The sequence below is a fragment of the Schistocerca gregaria genome, chromosome X (assembly GCF_023897955.1).
Source record: "Schistocerca gregaria isolate iqSchGreg1 chromosome X, iqSchGreg1.2, whole genome shotgun sequence".
Lineage (NCBI taxonomy): Eukaryota > Metazoa > Arthropoda > Insecta > Orthoptera > Acrididae > Schistocerca > Schistocerca gregaria.
The window spans coordinates 122217139-122238843 of record NC_064931.1 but is presented as its reverse complement, the minus strand read 5'-3'; the positions used below and the strand labels follow the sequence as shown (position 1 = coordinate 122238843).

Genomic DNA, 21705 nt, shown 5'->3' with positions numbered 1-21705 from the left:
GCTAACTGAGATAGCAGCTGATAGACTCGAGGGGAAATCCAAGATAGAAATAACGACTTACACATAGGAGCGTCGACAACGCCGAAAGCCAAGAAGTGTTGCCGCAAACGCTTCTCATAATTCTCCGTCTTCAGCGGCCTCGTCGTAAGGAGGGAATGGAGGCGGAGAAGAGGAAGACAGACGATGAGTAAGCGACGTCGACAACGCCTGAATCGCTGCCGTCAGCTGTGTTTGTTGAGCCTGAATTGTAGCCGTCAGCTGTGTTTGTTGTTCAATGAGCGCTTGCATAAGCTGTTCCATGTCTGCCCCGTCACGAACACGCAAATCCACAACGCAGTGAAAATATTCCGACCTCGTCGCCAAAAAGTGTTATAACCATTAATCACAATAATTGCGTGGATATTCGCACTCTCTTAGAAACAATAGCTGATCACATGATTACAACTCAGTGTCTCGTATTCGACTGCCGTGCCGTGACATGCGGCCGGCGCCGTTCGTAGCTAGGTGGCGCTCCCGCGCTCAGCCGATTTGCGGAGCGCCTCTATCGCCGTTTTTGCGTACTGTCGTGGCGGCACTGTTAAATGTCGTGGCACTATCACAACAATATCTATTATAATAATGTATATTCTTTGAATTGAAAAGTTGACGTGAGATTTTCCTTGCGCCCCCCCTCCCCCCCTCTCCGTTTTAAATTAGATTTTTGTCGGACACCACTGTTCCCATTTTCAGCTCATGTAATTAATGGACATACCCTTATATGAATACACTTATTTGTTGAAATGACTCGTGCTCCTCCAGGTGCAAAATATACTGAAGAGCCAAAGAAATGTGTGCACCTGCCTACTCATGTAGAGCCCTCGTGGGCATGCAGAGGTGCCAAATCACGACATAGCATGGACTCGACTAATGTCTGAAGTAGTGCTGGGGGAAACTGATACCATTACTCCTGCAGAGCTGTCCATAAATCCGTTGGAGTACGAGGGAATGGAGATCTCCTCTGAATAACGTGTTGCAAGGCATGCCAAGTTTGCTCAATAATCATGTGTGGGGAGTTTGGTGAACTGTGGAAGTGTTTAAACTTGGAGGAGTGTTCTTGGAGCCACTTTGTAGCAATTCTGGACGTATGGGGTGTCGCATTGTCCTGCTGGAATTGCTTAAGTCTGTCAGAATGCATTATGGACATGAATGAATTCAGGTGGTCAGACAGGATGCTTACGTACGTGTCACCTGTCAGATTCATGTCTAGACTTATCAAGGGTCCCATATCACTCCACCTGCACACTCCCCACACCATTACAGAGCCTCCACTAGCTTGAACAGTCCCCTGCTGACATGCAAGGTCCATGGATTCATGAGGTTGTCTCCATACCTGTACATGTCCATCTGCTCGATAAAATTTAGAATGAGACTTGTCTGACCAGGCAAAAATGCTTAGTCATCAGCAGACCAATGTTGGTGTTGAGGGGCCCAACCGAGGCATAAAGCTTTGTGTTGTGCAGTTATCGAGGGTACGTTAGTGGGCCTTTGGCTCCGAAAGCGCATATCGATGATGTTTCGTTAAATGGTTCACACGCTGACACTTTTTGATGGCCCAGCATTGAAATCTACAGCAGTTAGCAGAAAGGTTGCATTTCTGTTACGTCGAACAATTCTCTTCAGCCATCATTCATCCCATTGTAGCAGAATCTTTTTCTGGCCACTGTGATGTCAGAGATCTTATGTTATATAGGATTCTTGACATTCACGGTACACTCTTGAAATGGTTGACTGGGAAAATCCCCACTTCATTGCTAACTCAGATTTGCTGTGTCCCATCGCTTGTGTGTCAACTATAACATCATGTTCAGACTTGCTTAAATCTTGATAACCAGCCACTTTAGCACTAGTAACGATCTAACAACTGCACCAGACACTTGTCTTATATAGGCATTGCCGACCGCAGTGCCATATTCTGCCTGTTTACATATCTCTGTTTTTGAATACACATGTCTGTACCAGTTTCTTTACTACTTCAGTGTAGATGTACTAATTAAGAAAACTTCATGGTGTGTGCCCAACAAGTAACAACAGTTTCATCACATTGGATGAATGGTAAAGGAAAGCATACAGGACAAACAAAAAGTGTTCATTTTTCCAGAAATACAGGTAGATTCATGAAGGCCCTGACTATATGTTAAACTGTTAAAACAGTTACAATGCTTAAATAATCAGTCTGTAATATTTTTGTCTGTATGTTAACACGGTTTGTGAGTACTTCCAAGAGCAAAATGTGCTGAAATGAGCTATATTACGTTACCTATCTGCTGACAGTTTCACAGTACTTTTTTCCCCCCTTGATCTACTTCCAATAATGAAGTTTGTAGTTGCATATACAATGCCTTTGCTTTGATTAGTGTGATGTTGTATCTTAGTATTGAGTTAAAGATTGTAGTTTATGCTTAGAAGAATAAAAATGAAAACATAAACTTGAAGGCTATGATGTCAGTAGAAATATGTATAATTTAGATACTGCATCAAAAACAGATCTATCACATACTGTCTGTCATGTTCACACCGAGACGGGTCCATTATTGATTTTTTATATACACAGGAGAAAAAGAATTACTTACTTTTGTGATCGAGAGTAAATCTATTTTTGCACGACATTTCAAGAAAAACTGCAACTACTTCTGTGGAGACTAAACATCATAAATATATTTTATTTTCATGTAGTTGTCCAGTTTATTCTGTCAAAACTGGACAGGCAGTTACCCAAATTCTTTTTTATAGAAGATAGACATATTTTTCCATATGTTTGTCACTGTTTTTATTATTTAAAACTGCCTTGTTTTGGGCCACCCATGCCTATCTTGAGATCATTTCTCATAGTTGTAGAGTAAGATTAGGTACTCCATAACTACAGGAAATGATCTGAGGATTGCCAACACTGCCTGAAACTGCTCAACTTGAAATAATAAAAACAGCGATCATCAAATATAAAATAAGTCCCTTCCCAGTTTCCTTGTCTTTTTCTTCTGCAGGTGTTGATAATTTCCCCCAAGTTGGATGAATGAAAATGCCCCATTCTCAGATTTCAGTGTCATATCAGAAGATTAACATATTTTGCATGGGAATTTAAGTTTAAATTTTATGTCTGTTAATGTTTGTGTGATAAATTGCATTTTTTCCTACATTTTTACATTTACCTTGTATAGTGTCTGTAGTACCTGTGCAGATTTGCTGGATGCTCCTGTAGAAAGAACTGACTTCATGGAAAGCCATTGTTTGTTCACCAGTTAAATTATCTTTTTATTGTTAAAATTCTTGAATAACGTTGTTTTCAGAATTTGGAAAAGAGATGCCAGCTGGAAAATATGTAGTTTACATGTTGAGTTATTGAGTAGACAATGGTATTTGTGTATCTTTTGTGTACTGGAGGGCCAAAATCAGCATAGCATTAAGCAAAAAATAGTTCATTTCACTTCTTGTATTTTCATAGGTTTTTGTTTCTTGTTGTTGTTGCAGGAAGTCGGACGTTCGGAGCACGACGTAGGATTATGATGGCTCTACTGCCCATGATGTACAAGATGGGAGTTATGACAACAATGCTTGGTGGTCTCATAATTCTGGCACTTAAGGGCCTCACAATTGGTGTCATTCTACTCCTGCTTGGATTTGGAAACTTCTTCCATAAATTTAAGAGTCAGGGACCTCCTTGGTATCCTCATCACCCAACCGATATCCATGTTCATGTCCATACAGATGGACATAAACAAGCATATAGTGGCTGGCACTATGGCCCTGTGTCAGCAGATCATTCAGAAGTGTACGGAGAATAACTTTCTTATGTCGAAAAGTGATGCCATGTGAGTGACTTTAAACAAAGTTTGAAAAAAAAAATATATTGTGTCTCATGGAGGACTCAGGTTTTTCCTAGGAAAGAAACATATGCATTATCAGTTAACAAAAATAAAGTAAGTCATGTGTACTTATCATAAATGGATGCCTTGATACTGATGTATTCATGTACATTTTATCAATCTTATGAGTGTTTGATGTTTGGCATTTGTTTGATGATCATGGATTTTGTTTAAAATACATCACATCTGCAATTTGAATATAATTAAATGTGACTGTACGTATGTGACTTTCAGCATTTTACCTGTGGGTTTCAAGAGACAGGTTTTGTTGAAAAACATTTATGCAGCATTCATTTACTATCCACCTCATATTTGGTTGTCTTTCAGAGGTAAGTCTCTGTTTCTGAGGCAGTTGTTCATACTAATAAGGGGAGAAGTGCACTATTTGTTTCAGCCAGGAGCTTAACACTGAAACTGCCAAGAGGAGCATCTGTTGAAGGAACTGAATAACAAAAATAGTCTCCAATAAAGAAAAAACACCTTTAAAAAGTTCTCAGATACATTGTCACTGTAGTTCTCTATGGTATTTAATTTGTATGTTTATACACACATTGCAGTTAAGAATGTGACAACCAGTAGTTTTGTGTGTGCGTACATGTAATTTAGATGTTGCTTTGCATGGTGCTGTAACTGGGATTGTTGCATTCATCTTATGCACACAAGAAACTGGTGTTGCTCTCGTACTGTAAACTACTTAATAAGATTGTCACAACAAATTTTATTTAAATGTACTGTTCATTTCAGATAAGTTGTCTGTACTAGTCATACTTGTAAGTATAAAGAGCTTCAGCATAGAATCAGCTTTGTGGTGCTGCAGGTGTGATTTTTTTATATATATCCCTGTTTTCACTTCACATGTAATGAAGCTCTAGGTGTCTTGTTATCATCAAATGATGAAGACTTTGGTACATAATTCTATTATGCATTTTATTACAGTTATGAACTGTGATTGAGATTTACATAATAATGTAAATAAGTTATCTATTTATTTATTTATTTATTTACTTATTTATTTATGCAATTAATTTTAAAGTGCAAACTCTTATACAAAGGGAAAAAGACTATCAAGGAACGCCTACATGTTCAAGTTTTTGAACGAGATATATTTTTCCTTTTGTTTATGAAGTTTTAAGAAGTTTCAGGCTTCAATTAATGTGCTGTAAAAATGCATTTCTTTGCAGATTTCAAACCAGAATTATGCAGATGAACAATGTAACAATAATACAGGCCACCAAAAATACTTTCATTACTTTTTGTGGGTGTTGGACACTTAATCCCTATCCTTAGTACTTTTATTTATTTATTTATCTTTTTTCCAATCACTTCCTGTTTATCACAATATGATTTCATTATAAACTAGAACATTAGTAAGACATATATAACTGGAATGAGAAGTAACTTGATTTTTAAATATGAACCAAGACTGAAGTCTAAATAAATACAGCCTAAATGGGGAAACGTTACTTTCACATCTTTATTAGATACAAATTTTGTGTCCATTGAATTATATTTACTTTCTCTCTTCTCCTTAAAGCATCTGATACAGCATTTTCTCTGGTGAATTGGCCATTGTACAGCTCTGTGAAGTGATCATCAGTAGTCTCCTGCATTACTGGTATTGCTGAGTCTCTGATGCCATCATTCTGTAACTTCGAAATTTTAATGAAAGCGCTCCCTTTGTTGGTCACTGATACCACACAAATTAATAGATGACTATTCAAAAAGAGAATCTTGATGCTTGTCAAACAGCTTAACTTTTTAAACTTTTCCAGCATGTTGGCTACAACTGAAAGATAGTGTGGATCCTGTTTGTTGCTTAAGCTCATAGTAAAAATCTCCTTGAATGATACTCCAACACCTTTTTTTTTGAATATATGGTCCAACAAACACACATTCTTCCAGTTTAGCTTTGGATAGATGAAGAGGTGCCTTCCAATCTTTGGGTATGGCTTTCAAAAACTTTCATTAAACACAAACTTAAGGTATAGAGGTAGAAATAAGATTTTTTGGGTCCATGAGGTTCTCACAGAAAAAATGAATGAAGAGCCAAAGAGCTTTTCGTAGTAGTTACAATATATATTAACATGTGTAACGACTACCACTGAAATTTCAACTTCCAGTTATTTCTAATTGAAATGGTATATGAAGTAAATATATCATTAAAATTGATAAAATGCATGTTCTAGTAATGAGTGTTAAGTGTAAAAACCAAATGGTTGAGATGCCTTTTTCCTTATTGTACTAGAATTCAGCTCAGTAAAAGCCTTGAGAATAAGCAACTTTTATATATAAAAAGTTTTGTTATTTGTAGGCCTGTGTAACCTGTCCAAATTTATTTTATTGCCCACTTTTTTGTTTTTAACTTTGTGCTGCTATTTCACAGTTAAGTTAGTAGACAAGTATTTCGTTTATACTTGGTGATCGATTGTGTGTTAAAAATTTCAACACGATGAAAATGTAAATACTGTATCAATTACAAATTAATTTATCATAAATTTGCTATACTTCACATGTTGCTGGACTGCTTGCATTGTACCAACTGTGAAATCTGAATGTATTCTTAACCTAAAAAATTGTGGTCATCGTTTTCATATATGTACCTGTAGTGCAGGTTTCGCTGTCCAACGAAGTAGATGATTGAACAGTAACACTAGTATCCTATATACATGATGCTGAAGAAATTGTTACTGATGAATCATCCATGTCATAACATAGAATAATTGTCTTCCAATTTTTAAAATGTACAGTTGATGTTGTCGTGACTTTTTCACATAGGCTTGAATGCATGCTTTTGTTGTTCAGCTAATGTTAATTGTATTGCAGAAGATCAATGTTGTAGCACAGTGAGGTATCTGACAGCACGCTGGGGAATGAGTTTTCAGTGAGGAGTAGTTGAGAAATAATATGAAAGAAGCTGTAAAAATAAATGTTCTTGGTGTATATATCAGAGAGTATTTTCTGATTCATGGAGCTGTGTAAAGCAATTTTCATTTAAACTGAGGAATAGAACCATTAACCCATCATATTTTTACCTCAGGGGTATAAGTTCCAGCATATCCACATATGATAGTTATTTGATGGGACCATCCATACTTACATATTTTGCACCTCCAGAAGTATTCACATTACGATTTTATATACTTTCTTATTCAATAGATTCAGCCATCTAGTGTGTAGATAAGTTGAGACAATTTTTTTTCCTTACAAAATAACCACAATCGGTGAACACTTTATTTCAAGTGCAGTTACTTTGCGTTGGCTGCAAGTACATATTCATTACCCTAAATTATGCATTTGGTTGCATTAACAGATATTGTGAGAGGCAAACTGTTCAACTGAAACATGATTGCTGCTCAGATAAAGTACACAAATCGGCCTAAGAAAATCGAAACCTATCCTATGGATAGTATTTCATAGTAGCTGCTGTGCATTTTTAGTGTTGTTGTTGTTGTTGTTCTTCAAATCTGTTAGACACAGAGTTCCATTTGCTCAAAAAAATTTTGTCTCCTGAGAGCTTAGGTTATTTTCAATCTACAGTGTATACTAACACTCTACATATACCTGTATAGAAGTATACAATTACAATAAGAACAGGAAAGTGGGAAGTTGTCAACACCTGTAAGTAGTTAGTAGATGATACTTGATTGCAGCTAGAGCACAACTTAGCAGACAAGAATATACACCATGTCATCTAATATCAAAATAATGACTAATAAAAAAAATTCAATTCAGTATCCGACTGATTTTGCAGCTTGATTGTAAGCTCATGTGGAGTGATATGGTGCACTGTTTGAGGCACTGGAATAACATTTGCGAGCAGCAGAGTTCAAAACCCTATATTCCCCTCCAGATTTTGTCTTTCTATTTTCTCCCTAAATTGACTAATTGTGAATACCAGGATAGTTTTTTTTAAAAAAAGATATGGCCGTCTTCCTTTCCCAGTCTGGTGCAACCAAAGCTCATGCCCCAACTTTATCGCTTTACCAACAAGGTGTTGAAATCTCACTCTTCAGTTTTTTTGCTCTGAACTCTCCACACTGGCACAGAATCAGCATGAAATTCATGTAAAAAGTACTATGTTGTCAAGTGTACTATTGTAATGAATTGGCAAGATCAGTCTTCCAAGTAGAGAATCTCCCTGCAGATTAGCCACTTAAATATTTTTTCTGGTTCACGATAGAAAGGACTATCTTTAGTAAATTTACCTTTGCAGAAATGCTATGTATTTTCTACCTCGCAAGCATTCAGTTGCTGCTATACTGAAGCTGATCTCTCATATATTGGCCCTTTCAAGAACAAACTGAACTGTAAATGCTAATTTCATATGTATTTTAATGCTGAATAAGATTGATAAAAGAGAACTTGAATTCGTTACATATTTGAAATAGATCACACAATGTGCAATGTCATAAATAGTCTAATGGCCACCTGGATAATTGCCTAAAGAACTATACTCAGGTTTCTAAGTACCAAAATAATTTATGCTGTTGAAATAGATAATTCAAATTTAAATGTTATGTGATCTCGCCTTATGAAGAGAAAGTTACATTTATAATTCTTAAAATGTGTATACGTCAGGGTATAAGTACTTGGAAAAAATGCCACCCTTCTTAACTTGTAAAACAGTGAATACTTCCCTGAAGTTACACACATTCAGTTCTGTCAAGGATTTCTCTGGGTGTTGAATATTATTACAAACTAAGCATTGTTTTACATGCCTCACTTACATTATATATACCCTGGAGGACATTATGTTTTGAAATGTTAACTTGTTAAGAAAACTAAAACTAATTATTATTACTTTTCTTATCTGCTTAGCTTGTCGGATGTAGATCATTTCTGTTTGTCTCATATTTCATTTATGTATGTTTGTTTAGCAGTTACTGAACTTGGATCTGCTGCAATTTTGAAATAATTTTACATCAGTCAGTTTGGGAGGGTAAATAATGTAGTGTATGATATATGTTCGTAAGATGGATAGATGATTTTTTGCATTCTTGTATTTAAACTGGTGCATATTGAGTATTTTAGGTGAAGAAGTATGTCTGCCACTATTGTCTGAATAGGTGTAAGGAAACAACTGCACAATCGATGCCCACATTACTGTGTCAAATATATTTGGTTGAATCGTAATCATCTATCTGCCTAAAATAAGTGTGCTCAACATTGCACTGTTCAAGCAGGTCAGTGTACTGTACACGTTCAAGGTAACCAACCTTAGTTTTGCTATTACACTTTTACTTTTATATCTTACTTGTACATAGATGTTGGTTGTATTGGAATTCTACATTCATTTTTCATGCTGATAGGTCCTGGTTATTAAATCGTGCTTTGGAAATCGTGCTTCATTTAAATAACGATTTTAATCTGAAATGAAATTGTCTGGGTTTTTCTATTGTGTCCCTTTCTTCCCTTAGGAAATTTTATGTCCACTTGCTGCTACATTCTTCTATATAGGTAAATGTTCGATGATGAATAAGGTGCAGCCTCGTACTAGAGTGTAGAACAATCGAGTGGAGGTGCAGTGGTGGGATCATGTGGAGAGCTGAGGCCCTATTTAGGCATCACTCGATTAACATTTATTTATTTCCAAGAGTGTACAATCACCCAGTCTTCTTCCCAGTGAAGCCTAGCAGCGGCTGTGCTGAGCCAGCTTTGCATGGAGGTGCAGCATCCGTCGGAGGCCCCTTGTACTTTCTGGGGTCAGTACTGTAGCGTCAGCACAGGAGGCTGCAGTAGCCAGCATGTCTATGCAGCCTGGAATGGCTGTGGACATCTGAAGCCTCAGTGCTCTTGAGTGAACCTACAATTGGGCTCAGCCAAAGAAATGTGCACGCCCCTTTGGTTGAGATGGTGTGTAGGTGAAAGATAAAACAGCAACATGAAAGACAGCCTGAGAGGCGGTCACAGCATATGGCTAGCAAGGTGGTACTTGTACTACCTCTGGAGTGTCAGCATAGACACCCTGCTCCCAAACTGAACAGATCATAGACAAGCAGATCAGTTCTTCATCTATGGAAGATTGGGCTGGTCCTCACCTTCAGTCAATTACAGCCAATCACTGTGGTAACTGACAGGGGTGCAGTGCGTAGAGTTGAAGTTCTGTCCACAGTCGGACGACTGTGGATTCGTAGAGTGGATTCCGAGCTGATGGTGGCTGTAGACACCAGGCCATCCTGTAACTAGTAGAGTTGACCTTTCATCAGTATCAATGATGCAGACAGAATAGTCTTGTCATAAATATGAGTGTGAGGAGACTGAGGGTTTTATAGTATTTGATGACAAGATTCCCTCCTGTACTAGTGCCTGAATGTGCTCCAATCTTCCCAGCCTGTCATTATTCTAGACTGGCCTGATGTTTAGTTTCAGGGCTTCAGGGCATTCCCTAGTGCAAGTTTGCAGCCTAAGAGGTATTCTTGTGTCAACCCTAGGGTTTCAGTTGTGTTAAAGTACAAGATGTTCACTCAGATCAATATCCAAAATATCAGTACCTGAAGTGTAATAAACAGTTTCAGCATTTAGAATTGGAACATAGATTTCATCTATTGAAAATTTTGATTTTATGGTGGAAGTTAGGAGTGATAGGGCTGGGCTGAGAGGTGTGCAACAACATTTGGGAAACATTTTTATTAACCACCTAAAATCTTCAAGTGATAAATCAAAATAAAAAGGCATGTGATCAAAATCTTCAGAAGGTTCAAATAACTTAGGTTTTGTTGCCGGGTGATGTCGTCAACCAGCACCAATATTTCGACATGAGCACACTCTGTCATTCTCAAGGCACAACTGCGATCTTGAGAATGGCAGGTTGTGCTCCTGTCGAAATATCAGCGGTGGTCGATGACATCACCCGGCAGCAAACCCGTAAGTTATTTGAACATTCAATTCACCAGGAAAAGTTAAGGTCTCTTCAGAAGGCTGTTATTATTTGGGTACATGCCTTTGTTGCATAGTTACCGTGCTCCGCAGCAGATGGAGGTCTGTGATCTTTCACAGGTTTCCTTCTCCATAAATATAATACAGGAAGAATATGTTCTACTCTACATTCCATATCTTCAGTGTAGAATTCAATTAAGGTGTTGAACTCTTCTTGTTGTTGGCTATTCAAGAGTATTTCGCCAATTGAAATCGGGAGTAGTGAAGAAAATCCAGACAGCACTTTCTTATGTTCTGTCAACTTTAACTCTGTTATAAAGCTATCAAAAGAAAAAAAAAAAAAAAAAAAACAAACTAGAACCAAACTATTTATGGATTATTAAATGGTAGCCCCCTAGCTTTAATGCTTTCACTGCAGTGGAAGAGTTACTTCTATATCTCGGTGAATAAAAAAAGTTTATAATGTTTGTTAAACAACAATTGTTCCTCTCTGCATGCAGTCACATGCAAAAAAAAATAATCATTTTGATATCGTGAACCATTTATGAGATATGATGATTGTTTCGACCGCATGATTCCTGGTGTGCATAAATGGAATCAGCAGTGTCATGCACAACTGTCTGCCAGGTATAAAAATACACTATCATTCCGCTCTCAGTATTAAATAAAATTTTGGTGCTTTTCCTACCCAGCAATGTATGATCTAAAATCAACCATATGCAAACCTACACAGTGCATTTTTACCTCCACAAACTCTTCAACATTTTGTGCAGTGCTTTACATAATATGTTGCAGCACAGTAACTATGACAAATAATGGAAGAAATTCAGTCCATTATCAAGCAAAGATATCAGACTATAAGATACGCAAAAATCAAATTTTTCTTCTTAAAATTGGATAATAACTATTTCATAGCAGCCTGAACACTGTCTCTCGACACTGGTAGCAACATTAGGCAAGCAGTATAGCAACAACAAAGCTTCACTTGTTTCGGAAAGCAGAGTCCATATCTACAGCAGTCAAGGATTTAATATTAAATGGGTGATACAAAAGCTACATTTACTATTGTGCAAGGTTAGCATTATTTAACAAATCACTCTACCAAGCCAATGCCCTCATCACATTGATAACACAGGTTCCTGCCTGATGCCGGAAATTAAGCAACATTGGGCCCAGCTAGAATTTGGATGGGTGACAGTTCGGGAAAAACCAGGTGCTGTTGGTTCCCAGAACCCCAAGTTACTGAATTTGTGTTCAATTAAGACTTGCACCAGGCCATTGTGCCATACGACATTCACCAAAGTATAAATAAAAAAAACTAAATGTGAAACATAACTTCAGGTGACCTGGGGGAACGACACAATCTGCCTCGCCAAGTACTGCAACTCCCTTCTTGCCATCAGTGTTAAAATACATTGCAAAACTTCCAATGCTCCATTCATCTTTACCTCTCATATAAACACACACGTGTGCAAACGTAATTGGTCAGTGACCCTAAGAGACAACCATTGGGTGTTGTTAAGTCACTGGAAATAGGCCAGACTTATTTATTATGTATATCATTGTTACATACTACAAATGAAACTCTGAGAGACACTAAAGTCTAAAGCATTAAAACCTTTTCCAGTTTTTAATCATTACAATGTTGTTTAAGCCATGTTTCTTTTATTTCAAGTTTAAGTGATCGCAGACACAATAGTTCCACTCTGTAGATAATGACAGAAGTCGATAAATATTGTCTGTGCCAAGTTAAGCTACAGCCGCAGTGGAGTGTGCAGTGCGGGGAGATTGGGAAGGAAGGACATAAGAGGGGGAATGTTGTCTGTCTACTATAAAATGATGCAACTTTAGGCACGCATATAATCAGCTACAGTATAAATTACACACTGAAGTAACAAGGTTATGTGAAAGCATGTTACATTGTTGTTCGTACTCAAAGAAGGTCATTATGCTATTTATTTTTCAGTTTACACGAAAAAAGAGTTCACCGCCCTGCTGTAATGCTACAGCTGTTAGATCACGTAAGTTGGCAGCAGTCACAAACATAAGATAGTTGACATGAAGTGTACCAACAGTAGTTAGAGAACCGAAGCTCAACTTAACATTGACAGTTTCTCCTCAACCCCTCCCCCCCCCCTTCCACCTGTTGTACACCTCTTGTTTCCTCCTCTTCTCATTTTTCTTTTTGCATGCACCCATTGTGTTTCCTAAATATAAACACATCTAGGGATTACAGGTGCTTAGCAGTTTTTAATAATAAAGCTGATCGTTGGGTGAAAACTGTTACAAAGTCATGAAAATTATATGGTTTCTTCAGCCTTTTTATGACAAAATCAGTAGAATGTTGTCAACAAGACAATCGGTTCATTGTCTTGCCGCCCCCGCCCCCCCCCCCCCCCCCTCGGTATACCTTCCCAAAACAGCCCACAAATATAACTCTTCCTAAACCATCCTGGACAATTAGAAACTGCAGAAAATCCTCCTTTTTACGTGGGCATATCACAGATATTTATCATTGCTCAGCCAGACGTGCAGGTAGGTGTTTTGGCATGTAAATCAGTGTTAGTAGCTAGTATGTTATCGGAATGGCATGGTGCAACCATCCAGAACATTTTCTTAGATAAAAGTGGCTATGAAAAACTAAAACATTCACAAACATTAGTTTTTAGTGGCTTGGTCCCAGATGTAACCGCAACTGGTTACAAGGCAGCAATATTTAGTATCTGGTATCGTGTAGGATATGGTATCATGTATGAGATAGAGATGCACATGATATAAAAATTTCTAAGTTTAATTTATTGTTGTTCATGAGAGAAGACAAATACATAAGTTGTGATATGCTGCCTGTAATGAACTTTTGATAACAAGTCTATGTAATTGTGCATATATAACAGAAAATATTTGTTTCTAAAAATCTCCCCTCATTTATAATTACAAATAGATTGAAAAACATGAGGGCACATTAGCTGTGAATGCATTTAATTTGTATATCAGCCTTAAATGGAACTGGTTTATGAAATTGAAATTGTTAAGATGAAGCTGTGAGTCCTTTCAAATGAATTGTTTCCTGTTTGTATAATTTTTAGTATCTCTTTGTGTGTTAGTCACTTAATTGTCACTAAGACAAATGGAAAGTGTTTACCAACAGTTATCTGCAATAGTTAACTACACATTTATTGTAACATCAGTATTATATGTGACTGGCTATTGAAATTGCTCAAGTAGTCACACTGTATTCTCAATTTTTTTTCTTCTGTTGTGTAGTTTTACTGCAGCCTTATTACCTATATTGTTTACATACAATCATAAATATTTGTACAGAAAGATTGTTTTTATAATGCACAAATAAAATATATGGAAAAACTGAAACTTATGTCTTTATGTTTTATTGTACTAATTTGAATATGAGAAACTGTTTACCTGGAACATGTGAATGATATTTTTACGAGATTGCAAAACTGATAACTAATTTCATGAAGCAACACTGAATCATTGGATATTAGCAGTTTCTGAAAGCATAGCCAAGAAAAATTAATGTTCCCATTTCTGTCAGTTTTAGTGTCAGGATGTAGTACCATGTCATAGTGTATAAAATTTTCCAAAGCCTAGCAAATATTCAGACACACAGATGTCCATTAGACATGTGTAATAGTTTGAAAGGTCTGTCTGTTGCTTGGTATACATGTGTGTGTCCAATTCAATTGCTAATGAGTAGGGACCTGGCAATGTAGCATCTATTCTTGGCAAAATTTGCATGTAATATATATTTTAACGACTAGCCATACACATCCAGAGTTTGTCGCAGTATGTGCCTGAAGATATAGGCTTAGTGTATTGAGACTAACTAAAAGCCTGTTTGGAATGTTTGCTTTTCAAACACATCACCTTATTTTCAAAATGTCTATTAATTGTTTTCTTGTTTGGGCTCTGTTTGTGATTACAAAAAATGATTGTGTATGTTGAGAATCAACAGCATTTACCTGCCGGTGATCAGAATGCTTCTGATTTATATTTCTTGGCATTATTTTTCTCTTCCTTCACAAGTAACTGCAAAATAGGCAGAACTTTTTGTGGCCATTCATAGCCATTTGACAGCACTACAGATGGAGCTGATAAGATACTGAGCATAGAATTAGAACAGAAAGAGTTCTGTTTGCATGTTAGAAGACTTTCAGCTTGGTCAAAATACTTCAACAGGTTCTGTTGCTCGCTCCGAATAGTGCAGAGTGCGAGAACTATAAACTGCCAGATGCCCATGATTGTAAACAAACTGGGATTATGAACATCACATAGTTATAGTGATTGCCGACCCCTTCTGGTGTTGTGAGGGGTTGTAATCGATCACAAAGATTAGTCTTCTTTTCATTCGTTTCATAATAAGAAAAGAAAACAATGAGCAACACAAAGCATTTGGTAACAGCTACCACACAGCTGCTTGCATAGGCCGACTTTGTCATTAATGAGGTAGTTCAGACTCGACCTCTAAGAATATTTGATGCAACCACAGTTCAAAACATCTGCCACCTAAACTGGTGTATTACAGTTCCACATTCACTATGTTTACATGGGGCTCCCAAAATTATTTCTTAAACCTGATTTCCAAATCCTGCTTCTAGTTGGCCATGTAAACACTCCAGTATCCATTCTGGGAGTGCGGCTCTAGTTGCTGCATTTAAACTTCTGCAATAGATTTTCTCCCATGTAAACATACAATTATTTTTAAAAATTCTTAGGTTATCAGGTTACAACTTTTAGTTAAAAAGTTTTGGCTAATGTTGATGGAGAATTCTTTCAGTGAAGGAAAGTATCAGTTGTCTACCTCTAATATTAATTAAGAGTATAAGCCATTGTACTGATTAAATCATAAACTGAAACTGCTGATTTCCAAATGCAGTGTAGCAAAACTACTTCAGTCCTTAATGTGGCAATAATATAACAGCGAAAAATGATTTTCTGAAATTCAATTTTTGTGTTCTAGAAGTTGCGTCTTGTGTAAACATAGTGATTATACCAATTATTAAAATTTTGTTAGCAGTCACATGTACATTTGTCTTTGATCTCAGATGAAAGGTCCTCTGGCCGAGCACTGTGGTGTATTGCAGGACATATAGAGACCATTCAACCACCCACCCACAATATAGACGCTGCACCAGAGCACTGACTGAACAGATTCATCGTTTTGTTCATGTAATTCTTAGTTTGCAAACATATTATTGTGCATATTATTAAACTATAATAAAATAGTTAATTTGGGTAAAATTCTCATGAAAAAGCTTTTATTAGGACATTTCATATTTTCACATTTTTGAGAAAGAATTGGCATTTACTGCAAAATGCGAATGTTTCAGGTCATTACTAATGAGTGATTGTTGCCTTGTCACTAAAGCTGCTTTTACATGTGGTGTACTAGCCAGACCAATATGCAAACAAGAACATTTTGTGCAGATAACAACTGTTTTTGTCTTTCACACCACTTCTGATGAAATGGTATGAATGCCACACCTAAAGCAATTAAATACCAAAAGTTTCCAGACATATAATACCACATTGTATGGTTCAAAAGGATGTACAGATCACAAAATAGATGCTAAGCACCTTGAGGGTAATAGGCTGCTTCAGGTGTTTTGAAAACCAGCTCTACTTGCTGCCTGAGTGTTAAGGCTACACCTATAGCATATCAACCATGATAACTTGCCATCAAATTGCAAGTTGTTATGCATAAAATATGTGCGCTCTCTGTCATGAGAATTTCATATTATTTCTTGCTTACCACTGAATTTTATTTTCATGAAGTATCTGAAAGCAATGAGATTATTTCAGTTGTGTACAAAACAAGACATTAGGATACTTTCTCCTCCATATATCCTTTCTCCAAAATACAACTATAGTCTACATGCTAGTCCACTTTCAGCAACGAAATAACAATCTTGTGGACTTTCAATAGTCAGATCTCCCTGTCTTTTTGCACGTGTGCCTTTCACTGGTATATAAACCACAACATTCTCTAGTACGTATTTGTCTATTGCTTTTTTGAGTTCCTGAGAGGAAAGTGAAAGGAATGTTAAGAAAGGTTGGAAAATGTTTTGTTCAGCAGTTGCAACTATAAACCAGTCTCTGATTCTGTAAACAAAAATGAGAAAACGCAACAAATTACATGTAGCAGACCAACACAAGGTGCTTAAAACCATGCAGCTGGGAACTTGTTATACTTCGAGATATCTTTCTTTGTAATGTAAACACACACAGACACTGTAACACTCACACTCAGGACTGCAACAAAACTGACTGACTGACTAGTTGCTCATTTAGAAGGGAGTGACAGGAGAAGAAAAGAGTGGTACAACTAGATGTATACATCCTGAAATTTCCCTTACTATAATAAGACTAATTACTTGTGTAGACAGTAGCAAACATCAGGCTGTGAGGAAGAATCTTGCGTCCCAACTCATTTGTGTTATGTTTTAACAACTGTGTGTTAAAGATTGTGAGGAGGCAGGGAGAACTACATCAAATTCACTTGTAGTCATAGCTTTACTCAGAATCAAAAGTAAAGCATGACCAAAATGTTTGTAAAGACAGTTGTGAGAGATGTCGCTGTGATGAGATGTCCATAGTGAAAAGACAAATACAAGATATAAATCTATGGAAACAATCTAAGAGTATTACCTTCCTTTATAGAATGTATAATTGATGTGATACACAGGTAAAGCCTCTGGGCTAGACAGAATTCAAAAGCTAATGCATAAAATAGCTCCTGTACAGACTGAATTTTATAATGTATGTCTACCTTAGGTCTGAAGGTGAGTACATGTTGTTTGTAGAAAAATAACAGATAATGATCTAGTGGACCCAAAGTCCTATCACCATATATTTGTATTCAGTGTGATGGGTCAAAGAGAAGAGAAATTTAATATGGCAGAATCTCATGGAATGAACCAGTGGCAGCCAGGATTTTGATTATGTGTGTCGACAGAGGAAGCAATAAACCAAGCAGACCTATTAATCCTTATATCAAATATTAATATAAAAAGTGGTTACAAACAATCTGAAAATCTCGTAAGGGTGTTGCAGTGTAGGTTGCACTGAGAGCTGTAAAGAAAAAAATTCAATATGTTGTGCCATTTCTGAGTTAATTTGCATTGAAGTTAGCCAATCTGGCTGTTGCATGTGCTAATTTGAGCGGCCTGCCAGAGGCAGTGTCGCCAAATGTGATCTTTGTCCAGTTTTCTAAAATCAAACAAGAAAGCAATGCAAAAATTGGACATGGGACAGTGATAAGGGTCGAACCCAAGCCAAAGGCTGAACAGTTCCATGCACACTATGAGAACTGACACTAATTGCATCTGGTAGGTCCCTTGAATTTGCTCACACAACAATTTTGTTCTTAACAGTTATTTCTCAGCACAATCTTCCCTTCAACACACTTACAAGCTTTTCAGACTGTTTCTGACCACCGTTTATGTTAGGAAATATGCCAGATATTTCTAGTACTTTTGACAAGCTATGGTTGTTTCGTATGTTCTTTTTGATATGGGAGACATAGTGTGTGAGGATTTCTATGATTGTTTCAAAGACTATTGCAATAATTGCATGGTGAGTGTCATTTCAAAAGAAGTTTATTACCAAAGTATTAAGGAAGGCTTGTCCACAGGTGTGTATATGTATGTATGCACGTATGTGGAGCTCATCTTTTTTACATCATTATGAAACCACTGTTGTAAACTAGAAAATGAGAATGCTTCCCGTTGGAGCATTATTTCATACCAAAGACTTAACAGTTGTTTTGTGGTAGTAGAGTGGTGTAAAAGCACAAAACTTTTTATTGTTACCAAAGCAATCGATTTACATAATGCTAAAAGGACGTTTAGTGTAACCCAGGCATGAGAATACAAGGCTCGTCTGTGCAAAGTTGGTCTTAAGCTAGTTAGCTTGGGATTTGTTGGAAGGAAAAATTGTATTTCACCTACACATTGAACAAATAAACCAGTCAATTATGTTGTAGTTCAATGAACATATTGGTGCTTAACCTAAAAATTTATCACAATAGTTTCCTTGCTTCAGTAGTGGTATTGCCAAAAATGTATGAGCCCACACCTCTGACCTTTTCAAATGGGTTGTGATAGAAAAGTAAAATGAGAGATTATTCTCAGAGGTATTTGGATCTCCCCACTGCTGGCACCACTAGTAACACGAAGGGTTTGTCCGTTGAACTTGATAATTCATAAGAAGCTGCATATTATTGATTAAGAAAAGGGAAACCTTAACAAATATATTAAAAACAAAGATTCCAAGACTTACCAAGCGGGAAAGTGCCGGCAGACAGGCACATGAACAAAACACACAAACACACACACAGAATTACTAGCTTTCGCAACCGATGGTTGCTTCTTCAGGAAGGAGAGGGAAAGACGAAAGGATGTGGGTTTTAAGAGAGAGGGTAAGGAGTCATTCCAATCCCGGGAGCGGAAAGACTTCCCTTAGGGGAAAAAAAAGGACAGGTGTACACTCGCGCGCGCGCCACACACACACACACACACACACACACACACACACACACACATACATACACACACACACACACACACACACACACACACACAGATGTGTATGTGTCTGTGTATGTGCGGATGGATATGTGTGTGTGTGTGTGTGTGTGTGTGTGTGTGTGTGTGTGTGTGTGTGTGTGTGTGTGTGTGTGTGTGTATGTGTGTGTGTGTGTGTGTGTGTGTGTGTGGGCGCGCGCGCGAGTGTACACCTGTCCTTTTTTTCCCCTAAGGGAAGTCTTTCCGCTCCCGGGATTGGAATGACTCCTTACCCTCTCCCTTAAAACCCACATCCTTTCGTCTTTCCCTCTCCGTCCTGAAGAAGCAACCATCGGTTGCGAAAGCTAGTAATTCTGTGTGTGTGTTTGTGTGTTTTGTTCATGTGCCTGTCTGCCGGCGCTTTCCCGCTTGGTAAGTCTTGGAATCTTTGTTTTTAATATATTTTTCCCATGTGGAAGTTTCTTTCTATTTTATTTACAAAACCTTAACAAAGTTAGATAGATAGTCAACTATCCTTCAGCAAGCAGTAAATTAAGAGTACTATAAAACACACATGGCAGAGATAGTAGCAAACCTCTCATACATGCCACAAGCCTTTTGGAATTTTTATCTGTGATTCAGGGAGATTAAAATTACAATTTTTCTAGCCCATATATATAGGGTGGTTGTTTTTCTTACCAGCCATGGCTGCTACCGAGCATATTCACCTGAAGCAAGGAAAAGGCATATACACTGTAGTGAAATTGGTGCTCCTGGATGAATGCAACATAATGTAATATATTAGTGGACAGTATATCTGCAGATGAGATATACAGGAAGAAAGTCATTGACATATATGAGAGGAATAGTCTGAGAAATACATGAATGAAGTATAATTAACAAGTCAGTAGAATAAGTATCTGATGGCATTAAAATTATGCAAAAATAAAACTGCCAATGGGAAGATACATGGGAGCTTTATGGCATTCCCTGAGCTTCACTCACTGAGGAGACAAAAATAATACAACCAATGACTGGGAGTCTGGTGTCACCAGTGATGTAATGGATGTGACTGCTACTATGATCTGTTACCACAATGTTAATTTCCTGTGATAACGTATATGCGCCTGCAGTCAACTTACAATATTATATAGTTATAGCACTTTGTTTAGAAGTAAATTTAGATCATTGGTAGCTTATTAGACCAGATAAAGTAGTATAATGGCTGTAATCACTGGAGTGTCCAACATGACATAGTATATATAATTGTAACTTTAAGAATCGTCACATGATAGATACACAGAGCTACAGACATATTGTATTGGCATCAATTTGTAATGTAGTAGTGAATTGCACATTGTGCATACAAATGGTGACTTTTTTTTAATATAATAATTCATCTTTAGGATCCAAAACGTATTGTGCTAGTAGCTAATCTGCATATCATCTTACAATGTTCACGAGATATAAAATGTTGTAGATAGTAATTACTAGGTTGATGCCTGTTTCTTTGCCTTTTCTGTTGTGAACTACATGTATTTATGGAGGAAATGTATTACTATGCTGTAGACTATTTTGCAAGTACAAGGAAATATGTACAAAAAATGGTTCAAATGGCTCTGAGCACTATGAGACTAAACAGCGGAGGTCATCAGTCCCCTAGAACTTAGAACTACTTAAACCTAACTAACCTAAGGACATCACACACATCCATGCCCAAGGCAGGATTCAAACCTGCGACCGTAGCGGTCGGAAATATGTACAAATATAAGCAATAATGTAAAGTCTTTTTTCTCCATATGCACACATTTAAGGGTACAAAAGTATTCAAATGCAGTATTATTAACACTGAGAGCTTAATTAAATTAATTACAGACATTGACAAAAGTAAATCTGTGAGGGCAGATCATGAGTCATGCCTGGGTAGCTCAGTTCAATAGAGCAGTTTTGGCAAAAGGCAAAGAATCTAGATTTGAGTCCCAGTCTGCCCCAAAGATTTAATTAGCTAGAAAGTTTAAAACTACTATGAAGTGCATGTTTAATGAAAACTGGTGTATAATTAACTCATTTTAAGTAATTTAGAATCAGTGAGCCTATCTATTGTCATCTGTAGCACTGAAGATAAATAACACTTGACTGAGAGTTATCCATATTGACGTATTACAGTATCGACTCTCAAAGAATAAAAGAAATTATGTACTATTTATTTATTGCACTAGTAGCCCAAAATGGAAAAGATAAACACAGTTATAGGAATTGCATAAAATATTACATTAGTAAAACCCTCAAACTGGATGTAAGACAAAACATAAACAGTTTCACATAAAATGGGAAATATAACTGACATGTCATGCAAAAAGTTAGCAACAGTCAGTTACTGCATTCAGTTTCAAGTCATTTATCCACTG

The 21705-nt window shown here is 37.0% G+C and overlaps 1 protein-coding gene across 1 annotated transcript in view; it reads left to right on the top strand.

Annotated features, from left to right (window-relative positions):
• Window positions 1-14144, top strand: part of LOC126298465 (uncharacterized) — a 58502-nt gene extending 44358 nt beyond the window's left edge. The window contains exon 2 of the mRNA XM_049989794.1: window positions 3505-14144. Within this exon, the coding sequence (XP_049845751.1) occupies window positions 3505-3818 (314 nt within the window). The 3' untranslated portion in view covers window positions 3819-14144. The remainder of the gene's footprint in view (window positions 1-3504) is intronic.
• The last annotated feature ends 7561 nt before the right edge of the window (window positions 14145-21705 follow it).